The 19,431-nt window shown below is 41.0% G+C and overlaps 2 protein-coding genes across 3 annotated transcripts; both read right to left on the bottom strand.

Annotated features, from left to right (window-relative positions):
- Nucleotides 1-187: 187 nt before the first annotated feature.
- On the bottom strand, nt 188-9,365 carry stt3a (STT3 oligosaccharyltransferase complex catalytic subunit A). 2 transcript variants are annotated; one of them, XM_053441247.1, is made up of 19 exons: nt 9,229-9,300; nt 9,072-9,136; nt 8,400-8,520; nt 8,236-8,296; nt 8,028-8,149; nt 7,672-7,817; nt 6,518-6,608; nt 6,323-6,429; nt 5,716-5,880; nt 5,396-5,576; nt 5,126-5,281; nt 4,624-4,715; nt 4,333-4,488; nt 3,548-3,736; nt 2,955-3,071; nt 2,775-2,877; nt 2,224-2,412; nt 1,593-1,708; nt 188-870 (listed from the first exon to the last, which is right to left on the bottom strand). In XM_053441247.1, exons 3-19 carry the CDS (start codon nt 8,485-8,487, stop codon nt 832-834), a joined length of 2,118 nt encoding a protein of 705 aa, XP_053297222.1. In that variant the 5' UTR covers nt 8,488-8,520; nt 9,072-9,136; nt 9,229-9,300; the 3' UTR covers nt 188-831. The 2 variants fall into 2 exon arrangements, with proteins under 2 accessions (XP_053297222.1, XP_053297221.1); XM_053441246.1 differs by lacking the exon at nt 9,072-9,136 and having other exon boundaries at nt 9,229-9,365.
- A 629-nt stretch (nt 9,366-9,994) lies between these two features.
- On the bottom strand, nt 9,995-18,155 carry ei24 (EI24 autophagy associated transmembrane protein). The gene is made up of 11 exons (XM_053441248.1): nt 18,004-18,155; nt 16,611-16,747; nt 15,228-15,373; nt 14,622-14,682; nt 13,839-13,905; nt 13,630-13,754; nt 13,149-13,268; nt 12,496-12,607; nt 12,290-12,401; nt 11,177-11,251; nt 9,995-11,096 (listed from the first exon to the last, which is right to left on the bottom strand). The coding sequence occupies exons 2-11, from the start codon at nt 16,650-16,652 to the stop codon at nt 10,934-10,936; spliced, it is 1,023 nt and encodes a 340-aa protein (XP_053297223.1). The 5' UTR covers nt 16,653-16,747; nt 18,004-18,155; the 3' UTR covers nt 9,995-10,933.
- Between the last annotated feature and the right edge of the window lie 1,276 nt (nt 18,156-19,431).

A 19,431-nucleotide genomic window follows, 5' to 3' on the forward strand; every position in this document is an offset into this window, starting at 1 on the left:
GCTGTTTATAAATATACCTAAACGTCGTCTGGACCTGAAACAAAAAGTGGCACTGTTTTGTTAGAAGAAACCAAACGTTTCTCCAATGAAGATCGGAGGATGGAGTTTTCACCTGGATGTCTGCGGTCTATGCCGGAAGTCTCAAATTATTGGGAATACTTCAGAATAAAAGAAGCAGGACTTTACATATAGTTAATGTATTTTTAATTCATAACCCCTTTAACTGAGTCAATTAGAGACAGTCTCACTGACACCCATGATGTGTGTATAAGCTGAGTATAGAACATGGGATATTACAGAATCTTTCACTGTCTGGTACTATATAGCATTCTGTGCTATGGATGGTCCCCTCCTGAGGCTAATTCATCATAAAACGAAAGAGATTCCCAAATGCAACAACAGCACTCTGGTGATTATTTGACAGAATTTCAACATCAGATGTTACAAATAATTCAGTGCATTTCTTTTGTGAGAAAAAAAGACAAATCACATTTTTCCATGTTTAATCCCACTTTAATTGACCAGATTATAAAAAAATCTAAAGTGCTCAAATGAACACTACTTTCTTTTGACCACATTCATGGCAAACCCCTGAAGTCAGACTGGATGTTTTGACACTAGCTTCCTCTGATCCCAGATGAGACATTTCATTATAACAAAAAAAAAAGAAAAGAAAAAAACAATCATCCACAAAAAAAAAAAATCTCTGATGCAATTTTCTTCCCCGAAACAAAAGGTATAAAAAAGTACTCTTTCCCACTCATCTGCAGACCACAGGGGAAGGTGTTCAGTGCTGTGCGCTAAAAGAATCCTCACTGCCATCTGAAGGTTTTATGTTCTTGAAAGACCTCGGTTGTCCAGATCTTTCACCTACAAAATGGAAAACAGAACAAGGTTATACAGTTCTGTTGAAATGTATCTGTTCACACTTCATACTATACTTTTGCATAAACACATATCCTCCTGTATTAGTATAGCTACCACCCTCAGATAAAAGGATCAGTTAGAGTTATGTGTTAATTTAAATTTTATTCCAGTAGAGACTGCAACTAATGGTAAGATTATTTGATGATTAAATACAGTATTGATTTGGTCTGAGACAATAGATGACTAAAAATTATATAAAAAACTTCTTCTTGACCAGGATAATGTCACCAGGTTGTGTTAAACCAACAGGTCAGAGCAATTAAGGGATAGTTCACTGAAAAATGTAAAATCATGATGGTGTAAATGACGCCGTTTAAGGTTGAATATGTCGGGGCCTTCCAGACCCTCGGACGACACCACCCGAGCAGTATGGAGGCATGCTTTGTCATTTTTTCAGGTTTATTATGTCTGAGGAAGGAATCACCATCAACTGCAATTGTATTTAATTTGGCTGCAATGCTTTTACTCCTCGAAACTCCAAAAGTGTTTTGTGGACTCAAACACTTAACAAATATTCTAATTCAAACTTTGGTTAACCCTAACCCAATTTCCTTCAATCGGTCATTTCTACACTACTTTGTGATTTTTAACATTTCCCGAATAGAATCTGTTCTTAATCAACAAGTTATTCGGATATGTCAAAGAAAGGAGGCCGGCAGTGTTACCTTGTATATCCTGACCAGCCAGTGCTCTGTCGTGTAGGCCTCCTCCAACACATCCAGCTCAAAGTCTTTGTTTCCGATTTCAGCGTTCCTCACTCTGTCGTAACCAGGTGGACGCTCTGCAGAGAAAATCATCACAATTACAGCACAAAATTCCTTCTTACAACAATTAACACTAAATGAGATGAACCATCAAATCTTAAGTTGTTCTGCCGCTGGTTGCATTCAGCTCAGAAGCTGATAAGGTAACTGTGCATCTTCGCAAAATGGGTCATGGCTTTCTCCGGAGTCTTACTATCACACATTAGGTGAGAGGGGATGCAGGAGGTAAGATATAACTTCTGCTGTGGAGATCACATCTTTTAAGAGACAATCTGGAGAAACTCTCTAGAAACTCTGGAGCAACCGACTCAAACCTTTGTCTTCTCACTTACAGCCCCTCCATAGAATGTTAGGAGATTATCCAGAGTTCAGAGCACGTCTGAAAACAGCTTGAGTCTTCAGTCTTAAAATATGGAGCATCATATAAACGAAGGAGCTGCACTGATCAGCCAAAACGCAACCAAGGGTTAATTTTCAATACATATTTGACAGCGAGAGAATACAATGACAAACAGGCTGTATAGTCACTCACTCGCTTCTGTGTAGACCTGGCCGAAGCGGTAGTAGCACATCTTGTACATTAGGCAGTTGAGCAGGACAGGCGAGCCCTCGCGGTCCACTCTGAACTCTCCAGTAGGAGTGTAGTAGTCGTGCTCCTTGATGTGTTTGCCTGTGTCTGTGCTTCCACCAATTCGGACCATCCACAAAAACTTGTTGATGTCTGTGATGAAAAGAGATCGATTACATTACATTGTTTTTTACTTTACTTTGAAATGACCATTTAATAAAAGAATAATTCAATGACAAAGTAATAAGCATTGTAAAATTGCAGATATAAATAGACCACATAATTTATAGGATGGCAAATTTGTACAAATCCATAATTATTACACAGTGAACTTGAAACAATGTGAGGTATCTGTGTGCATATATATATATATATATATATATATATATAAAAATGGAGTATGTAGCAGAAATTGTAGTATTGATTTTAATTTGTCACATCTACAACTGGTTATACACACACAGGTTTTGTTATTAATTATGTAATTCATGTCGTTAATGAAACTTAGTACGTACCATCTGAGGAATAGCCTGTCAGTCCTCCAAAGATCACCAGGACGTAACTGACATCCAGCTCCCTCATGATCTCATAGGCCCGCTCTTCTGTAGATGCCATGGCCTACAGAACAAACAACAGCCCCTGTCAATACAGCAGCACTTCATAAACACAGGTGCCCTGAAGGTTACTCAGCTCACCTGTCCAACTCTGGAGATGTGAGTGTTGTTCCATGTGTTGTTGTCCACTAGAATCGTTCGATTGGCCATTGCCGTTATCTGATAGCCGTAATCCCACCATGACATCACTTTGGCATCCTGGAATCACAGAAATCTAACTCAAGTATTTGAATGGAAACACTTTGACATAACTGCTTTGACTTGGCAGAGCTAAACAATCTTTACACAAGATAGGTCAGCATCCTAATTTAAAGTGTGACTTCCTTTTTGGGTGAAAATGAGCACAGCTTTCCCAAATACAAGCTGTCGACCTTTGATTTGAGGGTGTTAACCTTTTCAAATATATATAAAATGTCATGATGTAGAGACGTCCCAAACGGTTGCCTCTGTGTAAGTACTGGCCCTGAAAGGTACAAAACGGTTTGAAACACTGGGTTTGGTTATGAGCCATGTTCAACCTATAAATGTAGATTTCTTTATAAATGTGGTAATAACTGTGATATTAAAACAAGCATTAATGTATTTCATCAAAGAACAGTCATAATTTAGTTTATAGCTCAAACATTGAAATGTGCAGTACAACTTGAATGACTTCTTTATTTCCTATGACTGACCTCAGGGGTGTTGTGGCGGAGCCAGTAGTAAGCCTCTCTGAAGTCATCAAAGATGATACGGCTGCCGTCACCTCCACGGGCGGACAAGACAATTGAGGGAGAGGAGTAGGCTTCGCTGGTCACCCAGGTAGAGTGGAAGGTGTATGTGATGAGGAAGAAGGCCATGACCAGAATCATTCCACTGGCAACCTGGTGGGTACACAACACAAGGTTAGGGTTTCTGTATGCCTGCTTTTATTCTGACAACGGAAATCACCTGGATTGGTTGGCACTCTGAGCAAATACCTCCTACGAGGCCAAACAATCCATAAAACATCTGTACAGATCTTATAATAAATAGATAAAGGAAAAGGGAAGTGGTCTGATATTCTGAATACCATTGTTCAAACTCATAGATCTCCACATGATTATCATGTCTGATTTTGTACATGAAAATCCACACTATTCAGAGAATGTTGCAATGTCAAGGGAAGTGATAAACATCCTGGATCTTTAACCAAATGTAATGGGTTCTTCCCTCGCTCATGTCCCATCCCACCTCAAGTGAAAATTTTTTCAGTAGTTTTTACTTAACCCTTACAAAATTTAAATGAAAAGTAAAACCCAGACATGGAAGAGAAAATATTAAAGTAGAATACAAGTTACTAAAAAACTAAATGACCATCATTGGAAAAAGAAATAACTAAATGAACAGAGAGAAAAACCAATATGGTCAATTTTTCACTGTGGCTGACACCACCCTCCGACAGCTAGAACAACACCAACCAGTCCCTCAGACCTCCTACCTCGTTTTTGATGGGGTAGGTGGCATCCTGCTGCTTCTTGCTTTTCTTGTCTGGCCGGCTCACATCCAGATTCTTCATGTAAGTGGTTAGCACCTGGGACACGCCGATGCCCGACAGGATGCACATAACTGGGGCCAACACCAACATCAGACGCACCTGAGGAGGCAACCAAAATGAAGGACATCAACCCATGCTGCATATAAAGCCCTGACTACATAAGCAAAGCAAATAACTGGCTCTCTGAGGAGTCGTTAGACATGTACAACATGTGCGGCTCTATACAGGACCTACCATGACAGCTGAGAAGTACATGCTGGTCACTCCATACATGATGATGAAAATTCTGGCATCAGACAGGTTGTTGAAGCAGTAGTACAGACCAACTGTGAGGAAAGCAAAAGGTTACAGTCAGTAAAAAGCCAAAAAGACTTACATTAAGCTGTGTTCAGTTTTATCCAAGATATTTATTAATCAGTCAAACTTTATCTGTATAGCACCTTTCCAACAGGTAAGTGCATTTAAAAGAGCTTCATAATTCACTGATGAGCCAAGAGTAAACACATTAAAAAAAGCTGAGTGATACATTTCATAAAATTGATTATAAAAGTAAAAAAAAGAGGGGGAAAAAAAGGTTTCTAGCTGCTATCACAGGAGGGTGTAGCAGGGGCTTGGAGCGAAAATGCTAAGTTGCCTCAACAACTATTCTTGTCTTACACTTTGGACCAGCTAACTGATTCGCACCAGAGGATCTGAGTTCCCACAGAAAAACAGTTTATGTCAAGTGCAAACTTGCCTGGGAACATGAAGACCAGCAGCTGGAGGTCAAAGTAATACGAGGACCAGGTTGTGGGCTGATGCTCAGAGACGGACGCGATGATGGGGATGTTGTTCTTGGCATAGGAGGGGTCCAGCAGGGAGTAGAAACGGCCAGTCCATGGAGAGATCTTACCTGAGGAAAACATAGTTCAGGGTGTTAGTCAGGGTCCCAAAGCAGGAGAACAAATCAGTTGGCAATTGTAAGTGTAATTTTTCCATCCATCATGTCACCAAACACAACTGTTACCTGTTAGCATGAGAACAGTACCCACAGACAGCAGGACGAAGCCCACCAGGGAGATGACGCTCTTGAACAACACCTCAAATTGCTGGGGGTTGAGCTTACTGCGTAGGAAGTCCACAAAGGCATGAATCTGGCACAACCCAAACACACCGAAGGCTGCCATGTGCTCTGAAGACTGCACCGGCTGGTGTAAGAGAGAGGAGAGACACAGGTGAACAGTGTGAATCACACAGAGCAAAACCATTACGTTTTTATCCTCTTTGGCCGAGTTGATGTTTTGATTTGGAAAAATGTTTGTTCTTTTCTTTGTCCTCAAAGCTTACCTGGAATCCAACAAAAGAGATCTGCATGGAGAGGATGGTGCCCAGGCAGTAGACTGTGCAGTAGGCTACATATATGCGGTGAGAGAATCGGCCTGTGAGCATCAGAACCAGGACGTGGAGGGGGATAAGGTTGATCAGGAACACGTAGCCACCCCAGGAGGAAACCTACGTACACACAAACACTCAATCATGACCCTTGTTTACTCTGAATTCATTCAGTCAAAACGTTCAGTGTGTAAGATTTAGGTGAAAGAGATCTATTGGCCGAAATTAAATAAACAATATTATTCTAGTGAAACTGTTTTGTGTGTAATCTTCTAAACAGTAAGAATTGTCGTTTTCTTTACCTTAAAATGGGCCCTTTATATTTACACAGGGAGGGTGGCCACTCTATAGAGGCCACCGTGTTTTTTTACATTTGTCCAAACTGGACAGACTAAAGATTTAAGTTTTTATGACAACTGAAGGTTACGAAAGGTTCTCTTTCATGTTTGGTAGGGGAGGCTGAGGTGAGGGGTATTCAGCTGCAACACACAACTTCACCACTAGATGTCACTAAATTCTACACACTGAACCTTTAAACAAGCAGATTTTTAGATCTCCTCACCATGTAGAAGTAGGCCAGTGCACACACCGACGACCAATACACTGACCCGGTGTTGACAGCCTTGATCCACATGTAATAGGTCAGCAGCATGCAAAAGATAGCAATTCCTGTGTAATAAAGCACAGGGGAAATTACTTATTAATCTTTTACAGATAATTTATTTTAACAACGTTATTGTGCACATCATGTACATACCTTCATTATCATATGAGCCAGCAACCGACCGAGAGATATAACCAGGAACCACTGCGATCATGGCAGCAGCCAGGAGCCCGGCACCTGCATCCTGCAGAGACAAACAACAATTCAGTGGAAGTATATTTATAGTTAGAAAAAAATATAAAACTCAGCAGAAAGCAGAATACTCACTTTTAAGTGAGGCTACTAATGGGGGACTCCATAGATTTTTCACATACATATTAGTGTAGTTGTTGCAATGATTATCACTCAATGAATGCAATCACTTATATTATGTCTTCTCTGGCTCTGATGGGGGCTACCTTAAGTTATTTGGGCAATCATGTATCAGGCTTGAGACTGAAGTTTTTCAAGGAAAATCTGGGTTACAAACCGGGGGTATGAAGTTTGAAAGATGTGGACATTTATTAGCCAAGAGGAGCCTAATGTCCGGGCTGCACTGGGCGACTATTTAGCACGTGATAGCTGCTTTGCTGATCTGCTGCATCTCGCACGCCTCTCCTGTATACACAGGGAGTGTGTATGCTGCATGGCTGCTGTAGAGGTGCTACATGAGGTGTCTGGTTTGATAACTATATTTACTAGTTTAAAAGTAGGCCTAAGTACTCTTTTAAATGCCAGGACTCTATGCCATGAAGCTGTGCATCCTCCAGTCTGGTAAACATTGCAAAATAAAAACCTTGTTAAAAGAAATGAATGGATTCAGTCAACGGAAATTCTAAGAGTGCTATTAATTTGAAACAGGTATGGGAAGAGTTGGACATTTTTATATTAGTTTCATATTCACCATATATAGACACTGAAACTGTTGTGAAAGATCCTTTTCACCTTCTGTTTGGCAGCGAGCAGAAAAAAAAAGGCAAGACCCCGACTCTCCAGAGGAGCAGCTCTAACCCCAAAACATGGTCTCAGATATGCATAGCAAGAGGTTCTGTGAAGAACATGTACCTCTTCGCATTCATTATGGCCCTGGCGTCATGTATAGACAACAGAACTGTGCCATTAGAATTTTAAGTTTTGAATTTTAAGTCCTTTATTTTAAGTAAAGTGATTGGCTAAAACCGCTAAAGTTCCTCATAAGAGAGAAGGCTAGCCATTTATATCATCAAGAATTCATAAAGTTTTCATTGTGTATCTTGTTACTGTTTTACCTTAAGCTCCTTGGTGAAGTGGTAGGTAACGACGGTGGTGAAAGAGGAGAACAAGGGAGCCAGGAAGACGCAGACGTTACGGATGTCAATGGTGATGTGGAAAAAATGAAGGACATGGTACAGGACGGCAGAAGTGATCATGAGTCCTGGGGGGAGAGAAGAGGGGAGATACAGGACGTATTGAAATAAACTCGCTGCACTGCCACAAATTTCAAGAACAACACTGACTCTCTTTATTTGAACCTCATGCAACTTTGGAGCTTTTGTACCTGACATTAAACAACCTAGGAAAATAGGCTGATGTGCTTGCAATTGTTGACTTTAACTTTTCTCTGGTCATTTAATCGGATTCCTACCTGGATAGATTGTGCCTCCGATGATCCTGCCCAGAGGATACCATGCCCTGTCATCAAACCAATTGTGAAACTTGTAAAATCCTTCTTCTGTCAGGAAGCGGGTGGTACGGTAGTTGAAGTAGCTGGTGATGAGATTAAGGTTAAAGTGAGACATTCAATCGATGAGGAACAACCTCTAACAATTAACTGGGATACAAGCAGAACTTACGGATCAAACTCATGGATGACGCTTTCGAACCTCAAGACAGAAAACAGCCTGGTGGAGAACGCTGAAATAAGAAAAAGAACACAGTGGATCCAGATGTTTATTTTTAACCATCAAGAGACAGTTACCAGTGATGTGTGAGAACCAGAACTTAGTAGGGGACTCACAGAGGATTGCAGCCATAGACAGGATGAGCAGCTTCAGCAGCGTGTCCTGTTTCTCGTAGGACAAACGCAAGAAGCCCAGCTTGGTCATTTTGGCGAGGTTAGGGACAGCTCACCGTACAACCTGCAGGGAGGAAGACAAACACTGTAACGAGTGTGTGGTGGAAAGCACTGAAAAAGGCCTCTGTGGCCCAGCACTGACTGAGAACATGTCTTCATGGTCCTAATGAGACAAGCCAGATGTTCAGAGGAGAACTCAAAGTCTTGCAGGAGTCACCCTCCATGTTCAGCCCAACCAGATAAGGCCACGCACTTGGATGCTGCGTCAGGAACCAGGAAGCAGCCACTCTGGAAAACTTCAGCAGGGACTCGGGTCTCTGTGTGTCTTCAGATTTTATATTAAGAAGCAGTTTGAAAAAAAAAAAACCATTCAGATGGACAGAGCTGGGATTAAAGCTAACTTTGAAGGCAGCACTTTCAGAGAGGGAGCATACGAAGTGCTGACAGCTTCCCCACACCACAGAGCAAGGCACCAGCAGCAGCTAGCATGTACTAACTACACGTTAACACACACAAACATACGAATTGCTACAGCTCGGCAGCTTCAGGCCGGTTAGGTCTGTTGCTGCTGCTCACATCCAGACTGAAGTGTGTGGAGTAGCTAGCGAGGCTAACCTGCTAGCTGCTGTATCCTGCTCCGCGTCCCGTCACAAACGTGTTCAGTAAAAACCCGGAGTCTCCTTCACGCGAGTCAGCAGAACAACAGTTAGAAATCAAACCCGCGGCTGCATAACTCGCTCTCGCTTTGAATAAAATGTTCATTCAGACTCACCCGCTCCGCTCCTGCACTCAAACACTTCTCTCACACAAGCTTCACTGCCTGCGTGTCCCGCCCCCGGCGGTGCCGCTCTGCGCATTTATTGGTCGAACGTCAGTCAACAGAAAACAAGCGCGCGTCTGAATGGTTGCTCGGCTGTTCGTCAAACCCGCTTCCCTGCCATGTAACTGTAGTGTAGTGACGTGTCCTTAGTACGAGGAGGACACGTGTCGACCCCTGCTGGTTAAAAACACGCACGACCTAAAAATGTCACCGCTGTGATTACTTCACATAAATACAGAAAAGGTTCCAGCGACTTATTCTATTCTATACAATTATACAATAATACTTGAACATTTATTTTAGTATAATTAGAATAATACTTTTATTACCGAATATAAAGCATAAATAATGATTCCTAAGAAAATAATTATTGATCATGATTAACAATGCTTTGTTGTGTGTTGTCTGGTTCCCTTTGTGATTAGATTTGATAAAATGGTGATTTTCGACCTCTTTACCTGAACATAATCAGGCATAATCTTGTAAATATTGTATGTTGTTTGTATATTTAGATATGTATTGAAATTAGACACAGTACTTTTAGAAAAAAGTCACTCACACATATAATCTTCTTACAGTACTAGCAAACTGTATTCAAATCACTGAGCATTCTCTCTGATTAATGAGTGAAAACATGGTGAGTGGGCCGCTCTGTGGTGGTAGAGGGCTGAACACTCATGATGTGTTTTCTGGGGGATAAAAACTAAAGCAAGCAGGATAAGGTTGATCACCTTATATTAGGCTCCTTCCTTTATTACAGAGTGTAGCATTGTAGTGGTCAAACAAAACAAAGACATCGCAGTTTGGCAGTGTTTATCTCAACTATCATCTACTGAATTCACAGACTGAAAACACTGAGGCAGCTTCTTCTTCTCTGCTGGTGTCACCTTGCCTTTTGCAGAATGTACATCTCATCGGGATGAGACACCAGGCAAACCTTTAGTTAGCACACAACAAGAGTTTGAGGAAGAGTATTTGGTGTATACTCCTCTGTTCTTTTTAGATTGACTTGATATAGATTTGATTTGTGAATTCTACTTAGAACAAAGCTGTAACAGGATAAAAATGCAGTTTCCCCATCAACCACACAAGGTGTTTCCTGGAACTGCTCGGACACCATCATTTGACAAAGAGACATGGATCCATGTGAAAGAAAGCATTCAACCCGAGAGGAAGGAATGTGACTTGCAACATGAAAAAAAAAATAGTTGTCAACAGGTAAAACAAGACCCTGCGTTGCTCCTGAATGCTAACAAGCAAATAAATCCTCTAGTCACAAGTTTGCTTCAACATATGAAAACTAGGTGATTTATTGTGCTGTAATTTATTAAAGGAGATTCACTCAAATGGCACATTTTACAAAACAAAAACCAAAAACAATGAAAGAAAATTAACAGAAAAAAGTTGAGAGCTGAGTATATAATGTGTTTCGAGTGTGAGGCACAGATTTTTGTGTCATACTGAAAATGTGTCTGGTGGTTTTACTTCAAAATGAAAAACCATACGGCCAGATATTAGATTAAAAACATGGAAACCCTTCGTCTTAAACCGCATATTATCTTCATCGAGGAAAATCCTTCTGGAAGAATCATCTTTCTTCGCAGTGAGTGAAGCCACTCTGCTGTTTTGCCATCTCGCCTCCTTGAAAGTGGCTCCATCACTGGGTGGGCACGAGTCTCTGGCGGCTCGGGGAAGTGTGAGGGGAGGACAGCCTCTCTGAGGAGGTGGAGGACGTCAGGGACGACTGCAGGTGGACCGTCTTGTGGAAAAGCTTGTTGCTGATCAGCACGACCAGGGAGAAGAGACGCAGCTGGAAGTGGCTGAAAGAGAGGAAATGTGATCAGGGACTCGTGCACTGAAAAGGAAACCATTCAAAAAAGAAGTTTTACTTTTCACTTACTACAGCTTAGTTGGTGTCTTAGCCTCATTAGCGCTGATGATGAACAGAGGGAAAAGGATGGAGAACAAGCAGCCACTATGGAGAAAAGATTCACATATGGTTTCAAAGCTTTATCCAAGCTCCATATTTATCTTAACAGTTGGCTATTACTTTAAAAAAGAAGAGCTTTATGACTGATTATAACAGTTAAAGTTCAATTGCAAAATATCTATGTTAGTTAAGAAGGTCACGTAGACCTCCAGAAAGTTAGTCTTTGTTTTTTGAGTTGTTGCTGAGACATAATTATTTGTATGAACGGCATCACATCATTAACCCCTTAAAGTGTTGTTGAAGATCAGTTAGTGATCAGTGAAGAGTCACAAAAATACTTATGCACTACGTTGTTAAAGGCGCCCAGGCCACTGGATAAGAAATACAACATGTGTAGAATCATAACTTTTAAATTAATTCAAGTTATTGCAAAACTACACTTATATCACTGTCTGAATGTTGAGTAGTCAATAAACCTCTATGAATCACTGGTCAATCTTTAATGCTGCAATTGTATCTTTGCTTGACATCGCTTAAATTTCTCTGTGCCTCCAAAATGTTCAAACCTCATCAATCCATGAGGATGAGGATCCGAGAGGAATTACAGTTCGGTTCAATAGTTTTCTCGTGTGACCAAATCAGCCGGAAATTGTTCAATAAGGTCTGTTACATTGCAAAACACAAGTGTGATTATTTGACACAGAATGACCCCTTTTTTTCTGCTATATAAATTATATCTTGCACGAGTTACTACTGTAAATCCTAATATGTACAAATGTTTTCAAACAAAACATATTTCTCATCTACATGAATGTCATTTTCTTTCACTCAAGCCTCACACACCTTTCATAGACACATTTCTACGAATTATATTGACAAAAACCTTTGCTTAATTGTAATCTCATAAACATTTCAGAGCTTGAAAACTGTTTCTATAATAATTCATGTAGCCCGTAGGGCAGCTGGAAAATGGACCTTGTTTACAAATTTGAATTTAAACATAAAAGTTGTGCTGCAAATTCAGGGTTTTCATTATTTAACACTGCAGGTATTAACTTGATGAATACAAGTTTACAATTTTACCTAATGATGTATGAGGAGGGCAGAGCTGTCAGTAGAGCCATAGGTAAACCAAAGCCAAAGTAATATGGCCAGTTCCTCTCAATGTTGGACAGTCGTTGGTGCATCTCGATGCCTGAGACAAACACAAACAGTCACATGTGTGTTTGAGATCTTCATTCGATGCAAATTTATTCTTTTCAATGTGAAGTATGAAGTCAGTATCTCACCATGATTGAACCAGCGATACTCAAAGCAGTACAGGGAGTAGAGCAGAGACATGTGCAGGAGGCTAACCATCTGTCCAATGGCATCGATGGGGAACAGGCTAACGATCATACCCTGGAGGGCCACAAAATACACAAACAAATTATATTCCCTGTGACTGCACTCACAGAGGAGGGTGTGCTTACACTGGCCTCATCTCAGGAAGGAGAAACGCCTCTCAGCTAATTTGTGTTGAAAATGAAAATAGTGGTTCAAAACAAGTAACCACACAACTTCAGAAAAAACACATCCTCATTATGTGTTACAACAAAAAGCTTCTTTATATTTTGAAATTTCTCCTAATGGACTTGAGGCCAATTTGCTGTTGACAAGACTTGTTCTGAATGACAATACTGTTTGGGGCAGAGGGAAATTAGGCATCCTTGCACACTGTTCATGGACAGCATGACTTTGTGAGTCATTAGAAAAGCGCACACTTGGCAAAACATTCAGTGAATCTGGGCCGACAATGACAAACCACAGCTACAACTGTGAGGAGACTCAGATACAGAGCCTGTGTCTGTCCTCACTATGGTGTGGTTTTGAAAAAAACAGAAGGTAGCAATGTCTCTGTCTTTGTACTTCACACAAAAACATGTTTGTGTTTTAAATGTACCTGAATGAGGAAGAGTGCCTGGAGGAGGAGGTTGAAGAGCATGTCTGCGATGATCTTACTGACGCTGGGGAATGCCTGAGCTTTACAGCCGGACACTTCAAATGCAAGGTCAGCAATATCCTGCAAAAAGAATCACACGCACACACACACTTAGTGTCTGTGTCTGTGACGATGTAAACACAAATACAAACTGCAAATAAGCCAAGCACAAAAAAATGGAAAAATTTGGAATGAGTATGAGGAATGACATAAAACATGTGCTTGTATAGACTCTTAGAAGAGACCATGAATAAAGATTTTGTTATGTTATGTTAATATTTATGTATGATTTTTACTATTGTTCCTTGATGCTCCAACAAAAATATACGTACAATTAATTCAAGACCTGTGAAAAGAAGATAATTTTGATAACTTTGAGGATAATATGACACATCAGCATGTGATAATCAAATCATAACATCATAACAAAGCAGGGCCTCACCTGGAACCAGATGGCGTTGACTATCTTGCTGAGGACAAACAGAGGCAGAACCCAGAGAGCGCTGAAGACGGAGGTCAAGATGAACTCTAACCAGGACCACACACTGCCATGGAGGGAGGGGTCACCTAGAGCAAAAACAGCATGTTGGCTGACTGGTTCCGACCACAGGACAAAGACCCTGCCCCACATTAACTAGCATCAATACATACCGATGATTTTTGCAGTGAGAGTCTGCAGCAATGGGATAAACACCCGGTAGAAGAGGAACAGACTGAGCTGGAGAGGAGATAAAAAGCTATAATTATTCTTTCACTCATAATACGTGAAGCTGTGTTGAGTAATACAATGATAAATTCATTTCATTTGTAGGATGAATCAATATTTAAAAAGACTAAACAACCAGGACATTTAAATTAAATTAAAAAGATTTGCATGTATATGATCATATTCAAGACACTTTAAGACTTTTGGGACATGCAGAAATAACCCAGAAGATTAGGGACATAAATCATTAACATGTGGCCGTCAGAGAAGGACATGTTCCCAAAATTGTTCAAGAGCTAAAGGATGAGTAAAGGACTATACATGGCTAAAAAAAGTTTAGATAAGACGTGTTCACACAACAGGAACCTTTCCAAGGCATTCAGGTGAGGGGGGGCGTCTGGGCAGAGCAGGCAGGAGGGAGGACGTGACCTATAAATTCCACTTTGGAGTTCTGTTTCCTTCTGAAGTGTGTATTCTTACTGTTTCGCATTTGTCATGTGTTGCGAGTTTCCTTGACACACCCAGAGTGATTTTATGTATTCTCACATACTGGTTAACTTGAAAATTTGACATGGGTGCTGGCAAAAAGTTCCTGAAAATGTCCAGAGCAACTGACTGAATTTGCATTTTCAAACACAGTTCCTCCAAACAATTTCAGAAAAATGTCCAGAGTTCAGTGCGTGTCTTAGAGACAAGGCTGTACTGTGACACTAGGTCATATATCTTACCCAGAACACGCCTCCATTCCAGGCACAGCACTGAAAAATCCTGCTGGCTACTTTGGGTTCACTGAAAGACAAATAATAAATCATGACAATAACATCACTGTAGATTCATCTAATGATAGCGTCGTTTTATTTAAATTCTAGATTAATTAATAAACTTTAAGAAAATAACAATTTAAGCAAATCTTGTGGATACATTTCAAACCAAATGTGGTTTTAGGGCTACAGAGACTAAATGGATGCTAGCTGGATTTTACTGACATGAGTTAAGCACTTCGTTTCAAGCTGTGTAAACTTTTTTGCATAGATTGCTGGGTATCATCCCAAAACATCCCACATCTTCAGGTAGATACATTTGGACTGAATGATAGAGTTTGTGGGAGAGGTAAACAAATGTTCTATCTTTGACAATCTTGTCAGGGTAAGAAAAATTTGCAAAGCTAAGTGCTTGAGTTTCAAGCCAAGGCTTTTAGGAGAATATAAGTTTTCCAAAAACTGGCCATAATGTGTGAAAGAAATCAAAAGAAGATCCATGAGAATTTTCTTCAGTAGGCAGTGTCAGTTAACAGTAGCATTGCAACCAAAATATACAGTCCACCCCAATCCTACTTGTCTGGTTTTCGCTCTTCACTCTGTGCCCTTCTCTGTGCCAGGGCCCCACTAGCCCTTCTCCTCCGCTGCTCTTCCCTTTTCTGCTGGATGCGGGCATCCAGCTTGGAGATTGTTCCAATCCCCAATATGGAGTCCTTGATCCCCTAGACAGCCCAGAGCAGGAGAGAGAAAACAAACATGATGTTTCTAACTTGTTGAAAGGAACTCTTTGTTATGCTAAAACAATGCTAACACTAGAGCCATTTAGTGAACTGCTCAGGAGACATTTATTTCTGACACTCCTGTGACTCCATATGAATGCTGTGGCTAATGTAGGCTGGAAGTAAAATTATGCTGAAGTCCAATTTGTAGTAAAAGTCATAAATATACCAAGTATTGACCAATAGTTAACGTACACTGTTTATTGAAAAGGCAAAGTCTATTTCTCCTTTACAGGTAGCAGAGAGACCATTGCTGGGGTCAGAACAGAGATACCTGGAATTATTCCAAAGACAAATATTATCTTTGGACTTGTTATGAGTACAGCCAGCTCACATTCAGGAGGGTCCACAGTCAAAAAGAAGTTTGACAATCTTGATTTGGCCTGTGGACAGACAGCTGAGTGACTTCAGAAGAGTTGTCTGATAATTGTGTCCTTCTTGCATCATACATACAGCACTGAGCAACTTTAAACAGTTTAAAGAACCTGACTTCATCAGAGAGACGTCTAGTTAATCCAAAATTGATTCTACAGCATGACAACAACAGAGTGCAGCCCGAGTGATGAAGAACCTCCTTCAAAGACACAAGAAACTGACACAACCTAAATCCACAGATGAACTGCTCAAGAACAACTTCTCCAAGATGCTTCCTCACTGCCAAGTATTTTGAAAGTGTAAGTGCCCCAAAGAGAACTGGAGCTATCTGCAGGTCACACTAAATACTAAGCACTAAATATTTCCTATTTACTAAACTTTGTATGAAATTGAGTGGTTAATAAGTAATATTCGTGCCATCCTTACTTTACCTCTTGCACCTTAAACATTTGCACAACACTGTATCTCAGTCAGAGAGTTGGATGCGTTTGTATTGAATTAATGTTAACACTACAACAAATACATTACAGGCTCCATTAAGGCAGCATCTCCTGTAGAACTATAGTAGGAGAGTTATTAATAACATGAACGTGGGTCGTGTGTGGAGCTCTGAACATACACCTGTTTTCTTGACTGTATCACATGTCAGTGTTTCTTGATTATAATCTGTATCTGCTCAGCTGAAACAACAAACCTGCTAACTTACCACTTTATTAGGAACATTCTAATGCAATCCAATAATCAGCTTTGAAATGAAATATCTTTTACAAATATTCGAAATAAGTGTGTGTGTGTGTGAGCTGACCGTCGCAACATTGCGGAGGAAGGCCCTGACGCTGTCTGTCATCTCTGGACCAGCTGCAGATCCATCAACTGCAGAAGGAGGGGGGGCTGGTGACCTGGTGGTCAGCTGTCATGGCAGGGAGGAGCTAACCCAGGAACCTGCAAACACCACAGCAACAAAGTGACGACAAGAGCAATAGGGTGGAACCAGCAAATTGCAATTCAGATCAACACAGCTAGACTCACTCTGGAATGCTGTGAGAACAGCGGCTAAATGCATTCATAGTCTGTGGTGAATTTGCTTGCAATACACAGAAGTGTATACACTACTATAAACATAGTTATGCTATGTACATAACTTTCCCATGAAGATCAGCTTTATCAATCTGTTGACTTTACAGTATTTATAAGTGCTTATACTTTTTTTAGAAAACCTGTCCTCTGTGTAATGGCTTTTTAAGGCCTCTGTGTGGTTTTAAAAACTGTGAACTTGGTAATTTATACACATGGTAGCTTGTTTTGTATTATCAGAACCAAATGTTCCAGTCTATATGCCATAGTTTAATAACAGTTACTAAATGGATGACAAAAACCCTTCTGGCATTGAAACAGTTCAATTATCCGAGCTGTTTTGACACATGTTTTCAGTATTAGGGAGCCAATTCGTGCGGATTCATGTGTGATGTAACTTTATTTTTGAAGAATACTTGTTCAACCCACCACATCAAACACATTGTATCAATATGTGGTTGATTACTCCCTTCTCCCGAAAAAATAGCAGAATCTATTATTCATTGTTCAAGAGTCTTTCCTTTGTCCTGGACAAGGAACACATTTTTGTTCCTTGTCCAGTGTGTAAAACAGGAAACAACTTGATTATCCCAGGAAATGGTGAATCCAACAGGATTTACTGTTATGTTGTTAGCTTTTATCAACTAACTGAAAAAATGGATGCTAATTAACTGTATGTTTAATGAATAATACTGTTATCCTACTTACTGTGTAGTTGACGACACGCACACACTCGTTCTTCACATGTTAACTTCACAAAACCGCAGCTCTACCTCTCTCAGACGTTTTACAAGTGCGAAGCTGGTTCAGCTCAGTGACAGTGTTAGTTAGCAGCTGACTCAGTGTGTTAGCTCAGGAGGCTAAACTGTGTTAGCTGCCACTCGTGCTTATTGTTAAGAAACAGTTCAATATTAAAAACCGTGTGTCTGGCCTGGTCAGTAGAACGCCTCCACTCTCATACGCTGTGTCTGCTGGGTGGTTCAGTGCTGTGTTAGCTCACCAGCCTGTGTTGCTAACTGTGGACGCTCAACAACTAAAATAACAGTTTTCCCTCCAGGACAACACCGAGCAGAGCGCGTGCAGTCTGCGGCAGAGCACACACTCCACCGCGGCGTGTTTCTTACCTCATGCGACGGGCTCCGGGCTGTGTTCACTTCGTCAGTTCTTTCTTTTAGCCCCTTTAATGTCACAACAACAACAACAACACTACATCCAGCAGCCAGGGCCGTTGTAAACATATTGCGCAAGCGCGGAACGCTAAGGAGCATGGGAAGTGTAGTCTTCTTGACTTGAGAGCAAAAGATGGAGGGATGCGTCGCAAAGTCTCTATTGTCAATTCAGCCAACCGTTCAGGATTTAGAAGGAAGTGACGTTTCTCTCTAATCCACAGTGTTAAAGGGATATTTCACTGAAAAATAATGATTCACTCATTATCCACCCATCACTCTGCTGATGGAGGACAGCATGCCTTCATCAGCAGGGGTTTCCATCACCATAGCAACCAGATGCTGAGATTTTAATTTGAAGCTGATTTTGATTGACAGTTACATTCCATCAATAACTCCACTGTGGCTGTGACAACAGGACGAACCTGGTTGGACACCTTTCGACAGGAGACCTCTGATTGGCAGTTGGTTATTGCACTCTGACCTTGTGTGAGGTCATGTCTCACTCTGTTGCAGTCTGTATTTATCCAGCATGCTAACCTATACAATTCCGGCTCATAATTAAAGTCAGAAATTAAGCTACTGTAAAACATGAAGCTGCTGCTGTTGTGTGCTGGTTTCTGTGCTGGATGTTGTAAAATGTACTTATTCAAATGGGATAAACCCCTTGAGTTGCACCAACTTATTTTCAAGAGGGTGGTTGCTTTCATGACAAATGAGGGAATATTGCTGATGGCTTGTCTTGTGTTTTCTGCTTATATTTAAATGAATGAGCTATACGTGATAGCATCTGGTTGCTATGGTGACTGATGAGGGAGTCTCTCTCTCTCTCTCTCTGAGTGTATTGTGTGTGTGTGTGTGTGTGTGTGTGTTGTGTGTGTGTGTGTGTGTGTGTGTGTGTGTGTGTGTGTGTGTGTGTGTGTGTATGTCTGTGTCTGAGTGTGTGAGAGAGAGAGATGTTTCTTTTATACAAATTACCAAATTGAAGTGTATATTATTTTTTGCTGTTGCGATTATTTCTCTCTGTGTCCCTCTCTATCTCTCTCTCTCCCTCTCTCTCTCTCTCTCTCTCTCTCTCTCTCTCTCTCTCTCTCTCTCTCTCTCTCTCTCTCTCTCTCTCTCGAACCAGCTCATCGTGAGTGATACCAAGAAAAGGAGAGCTCGTACCAACGCTAACATTGATTGCCCGGATGAGCTCACTGCCAAAGAAAAGGAGTTGAAGAAGAGTCGAGCAGAGATGCTGGAGGTGAGGCTGCAGCAGGAGACGACTCCATCTGAGAGACTGAGCTGCAGAGAGGTGGCGGCAGAGACGAGCTGGAGCAGAAAGAAGGAGGTGGAGAAGGAGAACAATCTTACAGATTCTTGGAACCACAAGAGAGCTTGTGT

Source organism: Pleuronectes platessa, chromosome 15 (genome assembly GCF_947347685.1).
Source record: "Pleuronectes platessa chromosome 15, fPlePla1.1, whole genome shotgun sequence".
NCBI classification, from domain to species: domain Eukaryota; kingdom Metazoa; phylum Chordata; class Actinopteri; order Pleuronectiformes; family Pleuronectidae; genus Pleuronectes; species Pleuronectes platessa.

Excerpts from the sequence above, each read along its gene's own strand:
- ei24 (XM_053441248.1), bottom strand. The coding sequence starts at position 16,652 with ATGACAGACAGCGTCAGGGCCTTCCTCCGCAATGTTGCGACG. Across the intron at positions 13,906-14,621 it reads GGAATGGAGGCGTGTTCTGG|CTCAGTCTGTTCCTCTTCTA; the intron begins GTAAGATATATG and ends TCTCCTCTCCAG. Across the intron at positions 12,402-12,495 it reads GTATCGCTGGTTCAATCATG|GCATCGAGATGCACCAACGA; the intron begins GTGAGATACTGA and ends TGTTTGTCTCAG.
- stt3a (XM_053441246.1), bottom strand. The coding sequence starts at position 8,487 with ATGACCAAGCTGGGCTTCTTGCGTTTGTCCTACGAGAAACAGGACACG. Across the intron at positions 6,609-7,671 it reads ACTTCACCAAGGAGCTTAAG|GATGCAGGTGCCGGGCTCCT; the intron begins GTAAAACAGTAA and ends TTGTCTCTGCAG. Across the intron at positions 5,282-5,395 it reads TACTGTTCTCATGCTAACAG|GTAAGATCTCTCCATGGACT; the intron begins GTAACAGTTGTG and ends TGTTTTCCTCAG.